We start from the raw sequence: 18,087 nt of genomic DNA, 5'->3' as shown, positions 1-18,087 counted from the left end.
TGACATATGACAAATTAAAGCCATTTCATGACCTTGGTTGAAGAACTATTAAGGGTAAACTGCTTTCAGTGTTGTCACACTAAACATTTATGTTTTTCATAATGTCTTAGATATTACAACTTTTGGCAATTATAAGGATTCTGTTGGATTTAAGTCAGATTTTTTATTATAGAGTGTAAACCTTTAGATTTAGAGCCCAAGTTCCTCAGAAAAAAAGGAATTATGACTTGATTGTCCTCATACAGCCCTGATTAAACCTTACTTATTCACAAAATAAATGCCAGGAAACGATGACTGCTAAATTGTAAGACAAACAAGCATTCTCATTGGAGTTATTGTTTGGGAATAAACCATGAAGTAACAGGCAGTTCAGAAATGATTTGAACTTTTACATTTCATGCATTTAACCCAATCAAGGTATTCCCCATCAATTTACTTCTATGAGAGACGTTTTGAACAGATTTAAGCTAAATATTGAGAATGTAATGTGATGTTTGTAATTTGAAGAGGGTACATCTAATTTATTAATTTGCATTGTGCCCAGTCCCACTTATTTTGATTGTGGATAAGTTTGTCTTTAGGATAATGTGTACAAATGTGCAGATTGTTGCATTTGATGGGATTTTAAGTGAATATTGTCTTCACACTATAAATGAGTTGTTCACTCTGGTTAAATTTGTACACACATCTAAATGGACTTTCAATATTTAAATGTATATAATGTATTTATATCATTACTTTTTTAATCCTAATTATTTATTAAAGTTGTTTATTTTACGTCACGCCCACAATAAATAACCTCAGCCCCTCCCTCTCTGTCATACACTGGTAGAAATGGCGACCACTGTACTGCGGCAGCCGCTGCGGCTCTTCACCCAAACTGTGGCCTTACTGGGCCGAAACAGCGGCTCCAAATCATCGACCATATCCAGGACCACTTCGATCCGAACCGCAGTGTCGACGTCCTCAGGAGCCATCCTACCCAAACCGGACAAAGTGAGTGTTTCTGCCTCAGTTACCGACGAGAAAAACCGACCAGAAATTAGTCACCGGCAGTGCGGGGTGTAGCGCAGAACTGACAGCAGCCGCGGCCAATAGGAAGGCTGGAGACGCGCTTGGTTCCTCAGGGCGACCAATGAGACGCATGTTTACACGTGCGAAAGGGCTCTTTCCGGAAGTAATTGCCACATATTTTTACGTTTCAATTTAAATCCTTGAAATAAGTAAGTTTATTAATGTAGTCAGTCGAAATAATTATTAGAAGAGTGAATGACTGCTTTGTTTGACGAGTTGTAACTTTGTGTGTGTGTGTGTGTGTGTGTGTGTGTGTGTGTGTGTGTGTGTGTGTGTGTGTTTTAAAAAAATGTCATCAGCTATTTAAACAACCCTACATACATTTAAAATGAACATTTTTGATTCAATGGAAAATCCACATTAGCCTCAAATTTACTTTACTTTACTTTTTTCTCAGTCAATTCACCATAATAAGAACTAAACAGAAGAATCCACCTCAAGGCCAAAAGGAGAAAAATGACTTTACTCATAACCTACCGGGAGCCACAGGGCAAAAAAGATGATATGATGCTATGTCTCAAAACTAGCTCTGGTTAACCCAATGGATATCATTTATCAGTAATATGCACCAAGATAATGAAGGTCTTAAGATAGATGTTGACAGGGGCCCTCGACAGATGCAGGACTTATCTTAAAGCCTCAGATATGTCAATAGTAATAAGAATAATCTTGTTTTAATCAGCACCTTTCAACGTACCCAAGGCTGCTTTACAGAGCTAGCGAAAAATACAACAAACCAAGGACAGAAAGTAAAAGTAGAAATACCAGCTGGGGATGACGAAACTAGCCCTTGTGACCAGGTGAGTTTAGATGGTTTTCTAAAAGTGCTCAGAGATGGGGCGTGGCCGTTCTCTGTCAGGAGAGAGTCCCAGAGGGTGGGGTCTGCCACACTGAATGGCCTCACCTTAAAGGTATTCACACTGATACAGGAGATGGTGAGCAGACCCAGTGTAGGGGAGGAGGGGGTCAGACTTAGACTTGGGGGTGGGCAAGGCCATAGAGGTGAGAAGGAGGATTTTGTTTATGATGTGAGGATGGATTAGGGTGGGGGTGATGTGCTGCCAGGGCGTGGTTCAGCTGCTATGTCCACTGGATCCAGCTGTGTTGCAGTTACGTTAAACAAGCCATCAGCCCCTTTAGGCAAAGAAACATTTCTCTACTCTGCTGTGGTAACGTCAAAGATGCAGCTCTTATGTTTAGCTTTGAGGGAAACAGTTGCCATGATCTTAAATCTGGACAGAACTCTTCTACAGCAAACTGAAGTTGGAGCTAATTTATGGTTGGGGAAAGTACAGACAGTTCATGGACCACAATTCAAGTTAATCTTCAATGTTGATGTCACATTTCCTTCCTCGTGTTTTCCAGACACCATTTGGTCTTTTCCGCATGACAGTAGTGGTGGTGCCTTTCCTGTACGTGGGAACTCTCATCAGCAAGAACTTTGCCGCTCTCTTGGAGGAACACGACATCTTTGTCCCTGAGGACGATGATGACGATGACTGAGCTACCTTCAGAGAATAAATGGTAAAGTCCGAGTGTGCACTAGCCACACCTTATTTAAACTTTAAACACTGTTGCTAGGACATTTCTTGTGGACAATCTTATCTGTTTTCACAGGATGTAGTATCATGTTTGCAGTGATGACATGTTATTTTTGTCATTTACATCCACAGGGTGCTTTGCAATACTGACTGAAAGCATACCAGCCACACCAAGGAAGATGGAGAAGATGGAGCATTGTGACTCTAAACACCTCCCTCTGCCTCCACCCATCTCCCATATCACTCCTGTGCTACATATCTTGTTTGCATTAAAATGATTTTAGAAAATTCATATCATGTGAGGCTATAAAACTACTAGTTGAGCTCTCACTCTTGTTTGCATGTTTCTGTCTGTCAACTCAATAAACAGAGTCGATTACATGTGGAAAACACTTGTTTAATCTTTACAGTCTTACGCATGGTGTTGCAAGTACACAGTTCTTTGCCACAATTCTTATTCTGACTCGTTTAAGCCAGATCCACTCGTAACACACATTATTGTAATTTAAAGATGTCGTTAGATTAGTTATTGGCTTGCTTGGATTTTTCCAGATAAAGTAAATACACATCTGTCCTCATTGGTCAGGTCTGTCTTGCTCCTTCCTGAAGTGCAGCGTTGGCCAGTCTCAAGTGTTCGTTGAGCGAGCCCATCTCCAGCTGGCTGCGACCCCTCGTGTCACTCAGCTCTACGTAGGCCTCCTTATAATGCTCATAAGCTGCTCCTTTTTCCTAGAGTCAAGGTTGAGACAAATAAGGCAGCCACATCATGACCAGGCAGGAAGGTCGGTTTGAATCAGACGTTTTAAAGTATAATATAAGGTAGAAGTGTATTTTTATTATGCAAGAGGTCAGTTTGGAAAACGCACCTTGTTGAGAGACTGCACTTCATTCTGCAGACAGCTGATTTCTTTCTTAAGATACTGCACCTCGTTTCCTTTTGCTCTCAGCAGCATCTGAAGGACATAAAAAGAAACCTCTTACTATCACCAGATGAATACATTTGGGACTGCAACTATAACTATTATTTTGAAAATTCAGTGGTGAATTTTTGATCAATTAACATTCAACATTAAGGTAATAGAGTTCAGCACATGAACAACCAAGTGAAACCAGGCTACTGTAAATACAGAGAATGAAGCAGAGGAAAGGGAGATTTAAAATCAACAGAAACAAACAGAGCATTAACAATATTGTTATTCTAAAACGTGATACTTAATTCAAACAGTAGGTGGCACTATCTGCTGCACCGGACTGATCACCCACAGATGCTCATCACATATCAGAAACACAGAAAGGTGTGACAGTAGCTGCAGGGAGCAATTACTGGTGATAAAAGGCACAACAGTTAAAGTGCTGTGATCAGTTTTGTTAATGTGGCTTCAAAATCCCTCAGCACATACGTCAAATGTTGCTTTGCTTCCCCATGACGACAGCAATGTCAACATTTGTCCTTCATGTGCAGGTTCATATTTCAGGTGCAATAAAAGAAACTGACTTCAGCTGCAAGCGGTTCAAAAGTAGCACTTACTTTCACTTGCGTTGACATTGTAAAGGGTCTAATTTGGTCACAAACATAAAATTTGATTACTATCAGTCAGTACCTCCACATCTGACGCAGCGCTGCCAAGAGACACAGTGTCCGACCTCTGCCCTGTGATGAAGTAACGCATGCGGCTGATCTCTTCTGCTAGTTTGGCCTTAAGTTCCTGAAAATTAAAGAATATTTAGCTGAAGAAATGGTGTGAACTTGCATGCTTAGTAATGGTGTACCTTATGTTTAGTTTTGTTTATTTAAGGATCCCTATTAGAAGCACATGAGTGTGCCTCTAGTCTTCCTGGGGTCCTGAACATACAAATACAATACAGACATACTATATAGACGGTGCAGGCAAACTTAAATATAAAAAGATCTTAAAGAAACAAACCAAGGAGTTTGTTGGTTTGTGAGCAAGATTAAAAGACATTATGGATTCCTACGAAACTTGGTGGAAGAAAGTAATATGGGTCAGGAAGGAGCCTAAAATTTTTGTGGGATCGACATTTCTTTAACCTTTTCTCCATCATTGTTAGACAGGCGTCTTTGACATTTTCACTGATTTCCCGGAGAATAATTCCTGGATTTTGATGGGAAAAATCTGACATGTTTAGGGAACTGATGTGTGAGTGTTTGAAATTTGGTGCAGTGAGTTCAAGGGGACTGTTGGGCTTGGTGGAGGTATGTGCTCTACTGACCCTGTAAGAAGAAAATCTGAATTTCATGGTGATTACATTAGTCTATAAAGTGGGATTTTGTCATATTAACACAGAATGAAATCAGACTTGTATTGCACATTAACCTGGTTCTCTCTGCGAAGCTGCTCCAGCTCTCTCTCCTTGCGGCCGAGCTCGGTCTCTTGGCTCTTGCTACTCAGCTCAGTGCGGTTCAGCTCCAAGCACTTCTGAGAGTAACGTTCTGACAGCACATCTAACTCACTGTGGAAGACTTCTGCCTGGGGCCTGACACACACACAAACAAACAAGTCATGGAGCAAATTATAATGCGCCAAAATTTCCATGCAAAGGGTCACGGTCGAGTGCAAAACCTCTGAGGCCTGCAGCGAGAGGCTGTTAGATGAACATCACTCTCTGTGCCTGTAATAAACTTACATGTGGCCCCTGTATGACGTGTCCACGTGAGCGGCCCCTGCAGATGACCTCCTGGCTTTGTCCACCTCCTCTCTGTGAGCTGCTCTCAGAACCTCCATAGCTTTGAGTAACAGTTGGAGAATTAATTAGTATCAGAATTGTCCACAGGGTGGAAAATTATCTTTGGCTTCACTATACAGCTTTAAAAATAACACAAAGGCAGTTAGATGAGGAAAGATATCAAGAAGATAGCATCAATAAACAATTATTATTTATTAAGACAAACATAAATACAAAAAAATCTGTGTTTGTAGTGCAGGTTTTAAGGTTGGAAAGAAATTATCAATGGAAATATGGTTGACCCCATGGTACAATGTTCATTTTCTCTTACAGGAATTCAAAACACTAATCATTAGAAAACAATTAAGCTGGCATATGAGTTTTTTTTATCAAAATAATGTTTCCAAGGCCAATAATGAACCTTGAAGCTCAGATATACGATGGTTTAAACATAAACTTCATCCTTAACCTAACATGATTTGTGTCAAACTCTACCTCCTGAGCTTCTTTTACCTTTAGCAGCTGCCTGGCTCTCCTCCTGCAGCATCTTGTCTCTCTGCTGCTCCAGCTCCATCATCTCCCTCCTGTGTTTCTCCTGCAGCTCCTGCAGAGCTTTCCGATGGGCAATTTCCATGGCTTCCAGGCTGGCCCTACAGGGGGCCCCAGGGCCACAGGGGCTGTCCACCTCTATCCCCATGGCTGCACGCTCTTTCTTGATGCTCTCCACTTGCTTTTGCAGGGAGAGAGCCTGGGAGAGAGATTTGAAGAGTGGAGGAACAAGATTTCGATGTGTCACTGCTTTATAATATCATTACAATTATTTTCTTTGCATGGAACTATAACTTCTTCTTACCTCCTTCTGAAGAGCTTCAGCTGTATTAGTTTGAATGGTTTGGACACCATTTAAAGATGAGGGAGCTTCCTTTGAGCTTTTTAAATCTGCCTGTGAACCAGTGGCAGAGTGTTCGGCCTCCTCAAGGCTCGACTCATGAGTCTGGGTGGTAACTGGAGACTGTGGTGCCTGGGGGGGGCTTGACTGAGAAGCCTGGGCTCCAATGAGAGACTGCGGACTCATGTCCCTAAATGATAGCGTTTCGAATTCGACCCACTTCCTGTTGACCTCTGAGTCCATGGTTTCGATAACAGGCACAGGCACACTCCCCTTCTTCAGCTCCATGGACTCCCACCTGCAACCCATCTCACTGAAGGGGACCCCCTCCTCAAACCACCTGTTCCTCTCCTCCAATCTCTTCGCCTGCTCGCGGTCCCAGCCCTCCCCTTCTCCTCTGTGACTGGCCAGAGATAAGTCTGAGTGCAGATGCCCGTCTACACTCTGGTGGCGGCGGTTGTACTCGGCCTGATGGGAGTTTGCAGCTGTGGTAGAAGTGGAAGTGGTTGGTTCATAACCAGAGTCCTTGCAGGTGAAGCGAGAAAGAGGTTGGCATGACGACGGTCTCCGAGAGCTGGGGTTCTCTTTCTCACTGCCGGTGTCTGATTGGCTGTGGTGAGAATGAGGGAGAGACCAGCAGGGTAGAGTTACACATCAGAGGAAAGATGATAGAGGGGGTTCACTACACACAGACCACCCAGCCCCACTGTCTGCATTTCTTCACACCGCTCAGGAATTTTCACGTCTGATGAAAATACACATTCAAAGAACTAGAGTCAGGAGTTTTGTATGTTTATCTTCTCAGGCTTCCCCCTGTTTGACATTCTGATAAAATATGACTTTTAATTAACTAACTGCAGAAGCCAGGCTTTTAAATGAACAATGTTAACGGAGGGTCTTTTTCTAAGTATTATTCATTCTCTGTATGAGGCGATCACCGCTATTGCTTGCATACTGTTTACATGATTGGATATTGGCACATTGCATAATGTTTTGTCTTTTATCAAATCCATTCACTGTATTTGTCCTTTGAGTCATTTTCAGACATGACCTGCGGAGGATCTCCGTTCCGGACTTTCTCCGCAATTTGCGTTTCAAACATGAGCAACGCAGCGGGAGGTTCAACAACAACTGATGCAGAATGTAAAGTATTATTTCCGCTGCTGAGATCATGTGTTGACGCATCAGCATCAAATTTTATCACCACAAACTTTAGACATCTTCGACGGTGTTCTCTTCATGCGTGCTTCTTCATACGGAAATATGACAGTCCAATGACATGCAGATTGGGGTTATAGGTTTTTTGGAGACTCTATATTGGCCATAGGTGTAATAGTGAGAGTAAATGGTTGCTTGTCTCTGAATGTTGGCCCTGTGACACGCTGGCTACCTGACCAGGGTGTACCCCACCTCTTAGATGGGATGGGCTCCAGCCTCCCTGAGACCCTCAAAGGATAAGCACTATAGATAATGGATGGGTATATGATAAAACAACATAACACTCACGATGGCCATTTAGCTACACTACATACTTTTTCTTGTTATATTTGAGATTGTCAGTGCCGTATTTCTACGGAATTCTTCCTCCACCACTTCCTCCAGGATAAAGTCGGACTCACTGCGTGTTGTTCTGGATAGCCTGCTTTAGTAACTTCACCCAGTTCCGCCGTATTCTGGAGGTCACAGCAGAGAGAGTGAACACTGCTCTCTTTGTCTGGAGGAGATCAAAAGACAGAGCAAGACACACACACACACACACACACACACACACACACACACACACACACACACACACACACACACACACACACACACACACACACACACACACACACACAGTGTTAAACAGGAAGTTTGATGTGGAAATAGGGGGGGGTTTAGGTGTCAGACGGGCCATCTGTCACTGCACAACACGATGAGCACAAGTACAGTAGATGAACACGTACTTGTATTTGGAGTCCGTAGTTGATCTGTACGTCACAATCGGACGCGTTCACACAGGACGTCAGGTCGATCTCTCCATCCAGATCATCCAACTGCAGCACAATGAGAAGAGCTCAAATTCAGGCATGTAACATCAAACCGCAGCAAACAAACAAGAAGAAGAATGAAAGGAAACAGATGACAGGGTCCAACCAATGATGAAAATATCCTAGATAAAAACATTTCACATCATGTCAAAGGAAATTAATTGCTGGAGATTCAAATGTAGGATGTTTTCTGACAAAGTACTCATCGGGTCAAACCTCCTCAGCCTCCGAGTCTCTGTAGAACCTCAGCGAAGTATGACCCAGAACAAACCAGTGTTTCCTCCACTAAGCAAGAAACAGTAAATGTAAATTAAACTGTGAAGTCAAACACAAATATATTGTAATGAATATTTTCAGGTGTGTGGATATTGGTTGATTCTGTCTGTGTGTGTGTCATTGTGGTTACAAAATCAGTTATCATTGAAAAACCACACTATCCTTACTTTGTATGAAATAAAATAATAATAAAAAAAGTTACAAAACATCTTATTTACCTTCCCCTGTTCATCCAGTCTGGACATCCACCCCTTCAAGGAACAACGTTCTGCAGTTAAAGTATCAAGAACAAGCTCTTTAAAGCTCCTGTAGCAGTTAGAGTGTGAAACAACAGGAAGCCAAACTGTCAGTGGCAGATGAGTGTGTCTTCGTGAGAAAACGACAGGCTTGTGAAGCATGCGTAGAGAGGAGGGCAAAATATGAAAGCATGAAAAGAGGGAAATGTGCTGCAGAGCGTGTGTAGATAGAAAGAGGAAGAGTTGTAACGTTTGTAAAGCGTGATACATGAGGTAAAAGGGAAGAGGAAGAGGAAAAGAGGAAAACATTGTTTGACTGACTTAAAGGCAAACAGCTGCTGTTGCAGTATTTAGAACAGAAGATACTCACCATGCATCACATCGTGTCCAGTACATGTTATGTTGGGGAAGGGAAAAAATGGAGAGATTGAGACATATGACGTGAAAAGACAGAGGAAGTCACCACAGTGACATCACAAATATTACTTCCACGAAGGAGGTTATGTTTCCACCCCTGTCTGTTTTTGTTTGTTAGCAGGATAACACAAACACTACAGGAGAAATTGTCATGAAACTTGGTGGAAAGATGTGATATGGGTCAGGAAAAAAACCCATTACATTTTGCTGCAGATTGGGGTGCAAATCCTGGATGTTTTTTTTATAACTTTCTTTAACATTACGAGAGGCTGTTCTTTCACTGATTTCCCAGGGAATAATTCATGGGAAAAAAGTTTTATATTATAAAATTTTGAATGTTTCATTTTGTGATCATATATCCCTTTGTGTTTGCTGACTCAGAAGTTTCAGACTCCAGGATACACTGGCTCGAACCATCCTAGAAACTAATTATAAAGATGATGAATCATATGAACATGCTGGCCTGAAACATAGAGAGAGCATTGGTGAATGTATTTGTACTGCAGGGCGCTTCTGTGAGAGCACCTGATGTAAAACAGCTGAAATAAACATAGAGGAGCCACTTTAGAATGAATCCATGTAATGACCCAGTTTCCTGTGAACACTGTGATTGATACACATGCAGGGAATCATGGGAGCGTGCTCACCTGTGTTTGCAGGTGTTCAGGAGAAGCTTCCTCCCTCGGCTTTGAAGATCTGTGTTTTCCACTCTGATGACCTGAACTCTTTGTCAGAACAAACAGGCAAGATTAAGGATTTTGTTTGTATTTCAGCATGTATTCTTTTGTGAAAATTATTTCATCGCACCTGTGTATGAAGAGATGCTGCGGACGGCCTCCGAGATGACCGTCCGTTCTCGGAGTCCCGACATTTCTCTCGTCTGTCTCTCCCTCTCTCCCTGACTCGGCCCCTCTCATCCGGCTCAAGCCTTGAACTGTAGACGTCTGTTTCATCTCGGTCCCTTCAGGTCCACATTAGGGTGTAAAGGAAAGACACATTTTTCTTTCTTGCTACGCTATTATTTCACTTTTCTTCCAACTGCCAAGGTATTTAAAGACACACCTACACTAGGAATGCAGAATAAATGAACAGATTTCTGTTATGGTTGTACATGAATATATGCTGTACAGTACCATGATACCATGCAGCACCAGGTGGTATATTACGAACCTGTATGACCTGATACTGGGGTCTCTACATGGGCTGGGACTCTGGTTCCTCCTCCTTAGTCCTGGAATTTCTTCTTCTGACTCCAGCTGGATCTTTGGAACATCAGCCAGAACTATGTAGTCGTCTATGGTCATCCCCACCTGCGATACAGAAGTGGAATTTGTTAAAAGCAGCTGTTTGAGTGTTGTGAAGAGTTGAAAATGTGAAAAATGTGAAGTTTGTACATTGTAACTATTAACTGTGGTTTAAGTAGCGTACAAAGTCAAATAAGGGACAATAATATTTCATCCGTGAAATGAGGTTCATTGATACTTTCACAGCCTGCAGCTGTATATAACATTTTGTGTGCCAAAATTGTGTATCTGAATGTCTAAAACAAACAAAAAAAAGACCACAAATTAAAAATTGTAAATGCGTAACAAAAGCTTTGGAGCTGTAGAAATATCTTGTGACTGTGTGAAAAGGTTTTGTGCACACAGATGACAGACACACAAATATCTTATTTGTGCATCTGATACTGAAGCTACAAACTACAAGCATGAATTTTAATCCTGAGTTATATCCTCAATGTAATAACTAATATAATTATTTTTAAACTTAACTAGCCTCGCCTGAAACTGTTCAGAACCCCCGTATCACACTTTGAAAAACTGACAATCTGATATAATAATGCCATAAATAACATTTTCTTATTTCTCTCTTCTAAATGACCCATTCAAAGCTTGAACTAATTGGTTAGAGTTTCTTTGAAAATTTCCTTCATTTGTTTCATTTTTTCGAGAAACAACATTTTTGTATGGCATGGAATTCATACAAAAAATGCATTTCCTCTCGGTGAATAGTGTTTCTGTGTTGGGGTGGGTAGAGATGGTACTAATGAAAACATGGTGGAACAATAAGAAACATTTTGTGTTTGAATGCTGAATCAATATTTTTTAAATGAGGATATTGAGAGGAAGAGTCGACAGTCATGTTAGCAGCTCTATGAGGCTGATCTTTGAGCTTAAGGCTATAAGGTTGAGGGTGATGAGTCTGACATCAGATGTGTAAATAAGGGAAAGTCAATCCAACGGTTTTTAGTTGTCAAGCAACAAACTGATGTTGTGCCATGCCGATAAAAACACTACAGAATTCTCACCTCCTCAGTTTCTACTGCTTCTTTCTTGGGTTCAGAGATCAGCAAGACCTCCATGCCTCGTCTCATGTTGCTCCTGCTCCTGTCGGTGCTGACCTTATTGTTCCCCTCACTGCCCTTATCAGTTTCAGTGATTGCATCATGGGACCCTGAACTGCCGAGCACCTGAAAGTCTGCACCTCGTCTCAACGTAGAGGAGCCATGTGATGGAGGGAGGCTGAGTAAGGAGTGTGCGGACCCCTGCCACGAGCCCTGAGAGGGACTCTGTCTGCTATCTCTGGAGTGGGCCTCCCTCCGCGGCGTGGGGCTGTGCGTACCATACATGTTCCTGGTTGGCGATACTTCCCGGCTATTACGAGTGCGAGTGTTGGCCGAGCTGTTCATGCTTGTTCTGGTTCTCGGAGAGGCTTGAGATGCTTCGTAGGAGTTCTGCTGAATGGCAGAGGAGCCACGGCGGGAGATAAACTCCAGGTTCCTGTAGAGTTTCTCAGAGTCCAAACTGTGCTTGACTGAAGCTCTGGATGGACTCCTCGACTCTCGGCTGCCTCCCCTCGGACCCTCATAGTCACCGTTCTGTAAGTGGAAGGAGTCTGTGCTCCTGTGAGAAGGGGGAGCCCTTGGGGGGGAGCCGGTCCGAGAGGCAATGGACCGTCTCCTGCGAGATGGACTGGACCTGCCTGATGGATGCAGAGAAGGAGCATGAGATGGAAGCTGAGATGAGGCGTGTGAGCGAGCCTGACTCCTACAGAGGGAGCTCCCTCTCTGAGGTCCCACAGGAGATTCTGGTAACTTGTAGCGGTCAGGACTCACGGAGCTGTGACGGGTTGGCGAGTTTCTCTCTGAGTCAGTTCCCCGTCTGAAGTTGGAGTGGTACGTGTACCTCTGTGGGGATTCGCTTCTCCAAATTTCCTGAATGTACGTGTCTGTGTTCCTCCTTTGGGAGGGCACGCCAAGGTTGACATTCCTGTAGGGGACGCAGGCCTTGGGCTCACACGTGTAGTTGCTGGGGAGGGGGTGTCCCCGCTCGTAGTAACGATACGGCCTTTTGTTGACTTCCTCCATCTGCCGCTCACCATCGCCTTTTCTGTCGGGAGAGAAGTAGCCACTCTCTTGTTCCCTGAATCCTCTGGACTCTGAAAATCATACAAGCCTGAGGTCATTGACAAAAATATATAATATACATGGAGACATCATGGAGCACATCACTTTGCATTGCTTATATGCACAATAAAAGATAACACAGAAGTTGCCTATTCTCTAAGCTCAGAACTAATATGGTCCTCAGTTAGTTCTTTGACTGACCTGATGGCCGGCGGGACTGGTCTCTGCCCCTCCTCTCGTCCATCCAGGTACCTTCAGCTGCTCTGTGGGGAGAAGGGTCCAGCCGGGTCATATCTCTCTGGGCCACACGGTGCCTCTCTGAGCTGAGGGATCTGCTCCTCTCGGGACAGTCCCACTGATTTGGAGAGCTGGAGGAGGTCGTGCACAGTCATGACAGAAGTGTAGATGAAGAAGTTTGAGAAGATTTCAAATATGAAATATTGACACTGGGCAGTCACTCGGCTGAAAACCTTCTGGTTGAACTAAAATCGATGTAATGTCAATATAATTACAAACATAAGGATATTTTACATATGCAACTATATGGTAACCATTCCTTCAATTGGTCATCACCATTATGATCAATAAGAGAGCTTCATCAACAAATTCCTTGCTCTGAGCTACAGTAGGTCTTTCTCATTGCATGTGGTTATTGATTGTCCATTGCTGGTGTAAGGATATTGATTAGTGCAGCTCCAAACCCATTTTTTTAAATGTAGAATCATCTAAATTAAATCCTTAATGTAAAGCAGCTCTTTCACAAGCCGTACAGGCATAAGTTTCTGTATGAGTGTGTTATTTTAGGGTATGTGTGCGGTTACAGCTCTAAGTAAAAAGTGTTTTTTGAAAATCAGGCTACTGGATAGTCACCTGGATTGTATGTCAGTGACACAGATATTAAGTTCCCACTCAGGACTCAGACTGTGGACAAGACTCCACTCGTACGTCCAGCCACCGCTGACATCATCGCTACTGGCACTTGTCTCCTCGGATGGGGCGCGATCATCATCATTTGTATCCTGGTGTGGAGTGAAAAAGACACAACAACAGCAAATTTGAAGCATTTGGTCAAACTGATGTTTTAACAAGGGAACGTGTCAGAAGATAAAATGTCTAGTTGTTGAATCATTTAATTAGACTGTTACAGGAAATTGGATATTTCTTTTGATCTTTACCACTGTTATCACATAATGATTTAAAAATAAAGCTCCAACAGAGTCACTTCCGCCTCATTATGACCCTGACAAAAGCTGAACACAGCATCTATCTGATTGGTCTTTCATCACACACATTTTTAAAGAACAAACAACACAAATAAACTCACACTTTCATTGCACACACTAATAAATAGCCACACAACATCCCAAGTCTAAGACATATTTCACTTACGGTGACGTCTCACTGTTCTCAGTCAAATCTGCTGTCAGGGTTTTCAGTGGCTACGCTCCTTCTGTCCTTCCTTCTCCTCACCAAGCCAATGCATTTAGACTGCACAGGACGTAACTCAAGCTAGTCCCTGGTCATGCTCATCATTATTTCATTGCTCTAGTGCTTTTGCGTTACCAGAACCGCCCACTCTTCTTCTTCCTCGTCTTCATCTTTTCTTGCTCTAGTCATATGTCACATTTACAGAAAACTGTACGACTCATTTTAGGTTTTGATGGCTACAGGTTTCAAGAATTTAAACAGTTGTTCCGTGTTTTCAGCCGACAGCAAATTCTGTATTACATAATTAGGTTGATAAAAATAGCTTCCTTGACTTTATTCTGCTGTGTACTTGACCATAAGTGGGCCAGTGTTGTGTGAGTTGACATGTTTGTATGCGTCATATGGGCGGCATATCAGATTACAACTCAGTCCCCAGGGAATGTAAGGAGTTTTCATTAATTAATGATACAGAATCAAATGCCACCTTGTCCTTCCCCCACATACACAGTGTTTCAGTTGGTGATTGTGTTATAAATTGACGTCATCACAGTGTGCAAGTTGTGGATCAGTTTTATGACACCTGTCATACTGAATGACAGCAAGTCATTAAAAAGCACTTCAAGTCGATCCTGTTGTTAAAGAGATACTGTAACTTAAATGCGTGTTTTAAGCGGTAAACTAAATTAAATGACTGTTCTTTGATTAAATACATTAATGCCAGTTTTAATATCACAATTATTACCACATTTATTTTAAAATAAACTGCATTTATGGGTTGATAATGGCTCATAATGCCACCTACTGTTTCAAACCTTATTGGACCTTGCAGGGCCCACAATTGACCTTTGACCTCCAAGTTCTAATCAGGTCGTGTTTGAGTCCAAGGGAATGTTCGTGCCAGATGTAATGAAATTCTCTGCGGGTATTCCTGATAAATTACATTCACAAGAACACAAGGTCACCGTGAACTTGATCTTTGACCACCAAAATCAAATCAAATCAGTTAATGAGTCTAAGTGAACGTTTGTACCAAATTTGAAGAAATCCCCTCATGGTGTTCTTCAGGTAAAGTGTTCACAAGGAAAAATGTGCTTTGTGAGGTCACAGCAAATTTAACCTTTGACTGCAAATCCAATCAGTTCTTAATTGAGTCCAACTGCAAGTTTGTACCAAATTCTCCTTCAAAGCACTTTTGAGATAAACAAGAATAAGACTAAAACATAATGCTACTGGCTGTTGCCTGTTCAGAGACATAAATATACTGTTTGAAAATAACAACGCAACATAAATCGTAGCTTTGCGTCACATGTTTAACTTTGTTTCTGAGTACGGGATTCACTAATGACAAGGGGACACAACAGTTGTTCCTGCTAACAATGACTGTTCTCTCCAACTTTCCCAGTGATTAACTTCATCATTTACACCGGAAGTTTGACAAGTCAAAATGTCTGCTGGGAAAAAAACCTGTAACAGTTCATAGCAAGTGTGAGTGTTTTTCCACCAGCCGTCCTTTGGGCAGCAGTAATGACCACATTAGTCTGCTACAGCACAATGAGTTGAAGAAGACTCCGCAGCAGGAATCTATCAAAAGTGACTCCATTAAAGATTCTTGTTTTACAAGATTAACAGTTACCTTTCTCACTGCAATTGAAGAACTGCACAAAGTTGCATTCGAGAGTTTTACTCTGGGACCTTCTAGAGAAATTTTCCACACAGAGAATGAGACAGTCCCAAACAGGCTTATATACACTTAAGATATACATTTTATTATACATGCCTAAAACATTAAAAGATAGTTAGAGGGGGAAATTTCCATCATCTCCTGGAGATTGTGTTTTTGTCAATCAGATATTTAGTTACAGCTACAACTGATGAAGTCTGCTATATAGTTAGTTTCACGTTTTTGGACAGAAATGATAGCCTGTTTATTTTCTCTAAGATATTTATGCCTGAACTTATTTTAGCTCTAGAGTATTAGTTGATTTCTGGGTGTCTTGGGAAATAATGAAACAGCCATGCTCTGTGAAGCACGAAGGACCTAAACACAGACTAACAAAAACTGGGTTGGTGAAGGAGCTTTTTAAATAAATGGAGAAAAAAAAGAAAACCGGCTATGCATGAGTAGATAGATGAATAAAGAGAGAGGTAGAAAGGCACAGGCAGAAATAATCCAATAAAAAACCAGGTAATCCGACAACAGGAAGCAAGAACAAAGGTCAGTGCACAGGATCTCTCGGGAACAGAAACAGATAATCTGCCAAAAGCACTAGTGAAGATGGCAGGTATGTACACTGACTGAGGTGATGAGAAAACTAGGAACATGGCTGTGTCTCAATTCAGGGACTGCATCCTTCAGAGGACCCAGTCCAAGCAGCTGAACGAGTCTACTTATTGCATCACCAGCTTTTCCCAACCTTGCGGCCGCCGCCTGACAACAGAGCTACGGATGAAAAAGCTCTTTGGATGATTCAAAATGTTGAAAAGGTGTTTTATAAACATGTGGTAAGGTTAGCTGTTTGTTTGAGTACATGAAATTCAAAATGAATTCATCTGACCTCTTTCACCTTGCTTTTTGCCACCATTACCTCTTGTAAAACAGTTTGTCACAGAAGCGTAATGAATCATGGGATATGTCGGGCTGGGAAGGATCCATCCAGTGGAGACTCCGTTGCTTGGGGGCGGAAGGACACATTTGTTGGCACAAATTTGGACAATGGTCTTCAAATGCAGCCTCCAAAGAATGCAGCCCCTGAATTGGGTCAATAGATGCCCCAACAAGCTCCTTGGAGTTTAGCTGGTCAGGCCTAAAAGATTGAACCCTCTAAAGTGAGTTGTTTCTTGTATTTATTTTAATTTTATTCCCTTTTGTACATGGGGAAATCTGTATATAGTTTTTGAAGCATTATTATGTGAAATTCTGGAAAATGTTTAAATACATGACCGAGATCTTGAGGTGATTCATGTACGTACCGACTCGTGTGGACTTTCCTGTTGTGGAGCAGCGGCGGCCGCAGCCTTGCTGCTGAGATGCATATGATCTGGTCGCAGGCAGGAGCTGCAGCGGGAAGGGTCAAAGGTGTTCGGCTGGAACTGACGGCAGTAATGGTCCTCAGCAGGGGGCGCCATATTGATCCCGCTGACTCCTTCCTGTCATTTGTCGCGTCTAGTTGGATGTTCTCAGGCAGGTTGGCACTAAAAGAGCTATTGATTTTAATTGAGACTCTGTGGTGTTATTTCCCAGGAGGCTCTTGGTGGGATATAGACACAGTTCATTAGCATAATATGAGTAACAATTAACAAAACAATAAAATGATTCGTTATGAGGAGGCTCTAAAGGATTAAACGTTAACTCTTTAGATTTTAATTGCATGTAAGCAGAATAATAGCCCTTCAAACTTAAACAAAACAACTTTTGATCATAAACAGTTTTCAATGTCATGTAATATAATACAATGTAACAATGTCATATCTCTTTAAAAGGGTTTGCGTGAACAGATACTCGACTGAAACACACCCCACTATGGTTGGGATAGCTTTACACCACAGAGCAGAAAATTGTGACGGTGCCAAAAAGCAGAGGGAATCCTCCAGTGTTATATCTGACAAATACCACTTGCAGAAATACGTAATGACAACATTACTCTACCTTATGAATGTGATCCGGAGTCAAAAGGTGAAACAGTGTAGTAAGTTTTATCTCCAAGAAAAGATCCTTCCCTGAAAGCTCAGTGGCCACGGAGGCGACGGAGGCTCATGGTCTTTTGTCAAATAAAACAAACCTTCATGGATCCAATATGTTGACTGTGTCCTATCGGATATCATCATCTTTAGAAAGTGGAACGAGGCGCTGACTCCTCTTGGCAGATGTCTCATGGACAGTGCTGCACAGATGGTTAGTCTGACGGTGCAGCCACAAAGAGGCCAGAGTTACAATGTGTTGGTACGGAATAAAAAGTGAAAAAGAAAACATTATAAAAATGCTAATGCCGTAAAGAAAGTTGCAGTTTATAGTAATCTATAATAAAACGTGCAATAAAGGTGGTCATATTAATCTAACAATCTTTTTCAATTCAATCTTTTTTTCTCTTTGTATACTGCATCTGTA

General features: G+C 42.0%; 2 protein-coding genes across 3 annotated transcripts; one reads left to right on the top strand and one right to left on the bottom strand.

The window, feature by feature from the left end:
• The first annotated feature begins 815 nt into the window (after nucleotides 1-815).
• On the top strand, nucleotides 816-3,005 carry smdt1b (single-pass membrane protein with aspartate-rich tail 1b). The gene is made up of 3 exons (XM_034594575.1): nucleotides 816-996; nucleotides 2,440-2,598; nucleotides 2,748-3,005. Exons 1-2 carry the CDS (start codon nucleotides 835-837, stop codon nucleotides 2,575-2,577), a joined length of 300 nt encoding a protein of 99 aa, XP_034450466.1. The 5' UTR covers nucleotides 816-834; the 3' UTR covers nucleotides 2,578-2,598; nucleotides 2,748-3,005.
• LOC117767024 (myosin phosphatase Rho-interacting protein-like) lies at nucleotides 2,992-17,724 on the bottom strand. Of its 2 annotated transcripts, XM_034594554.1 has the most exons (19): nucleotides 17,629-17,724; nucleotides 16,953-17,229; nucleotides 13,425-13,573; nucleotides 12,756-12,922; nucleotides 11,457-12,586; nucleotides 10,319-10,458; nucleotides 9,956-10,109; nucleotides 9,796-9,873; nucleotides 8,714-8,746; nucleotides 8,436-8,504; nucleotides 8,136-8,225; nucleotides 7,809-7,903; nucleotides 6,154-6,799; nucleotides 5,814-6,048; nucleotides 5,262-5,361; nucleotides 4,952-5,111; nucleotides 4,217-4,321; nucleotides 3,482-3,568; nucleotides 2,997-3,344 (listed from the first exon to the last, which is right to left on the bottom strand). In XM_034594554.1, the coding sequence occupies exons 2-19, from the start codon at nucleotides 17,106-17,108 to the stop codon at nucleotides 3,198-3,200; spliced, it is 3,741 nt and encodes a 1,246-aa protein (XP_034450445.1). In that variant the 5' UTR covers nucleotides 17,109-17,229; nucleotides 17,629-17,724; the 3' UTR covers nucleotides 2,997-3,197. The 2 variants fall into 2 exon arrangements, with proteins under 2 accessions (XP_034450452.1, XP_034450445.1); XM_034594561.1 differs by lacking the exons at nucleotides 16,953-17,229; nucleotides 17,629-17,724 and adding an exon at nucleotides 13,944-14,215 and having other exon boundaries at nucleotides 2,992-3,344.
• Between the last annotated feature and the right edge of the window lie 363 nt (nucleotides 17,725-18,087).

The sequence above is a fragment of the Hippoglossus hippoglossus genome, chromosome 1 (genome assembly GCF_009819705.1).
Source record: "Hippoglossus hippoglossus isolate fHipHip1 chromosome 1, fHipHip1.pri, whole genome shotgun sequence".
NCBI lineage: Eukaryota > Metazoa > Chordata > Actinopteri > Pleuronectiformes > Pleuronectidae > Hippoglossus > Hippoglossus hippoglossus.
This window is presented reverse-complemented; position numbering and strand designations above follow the sequence as displayed.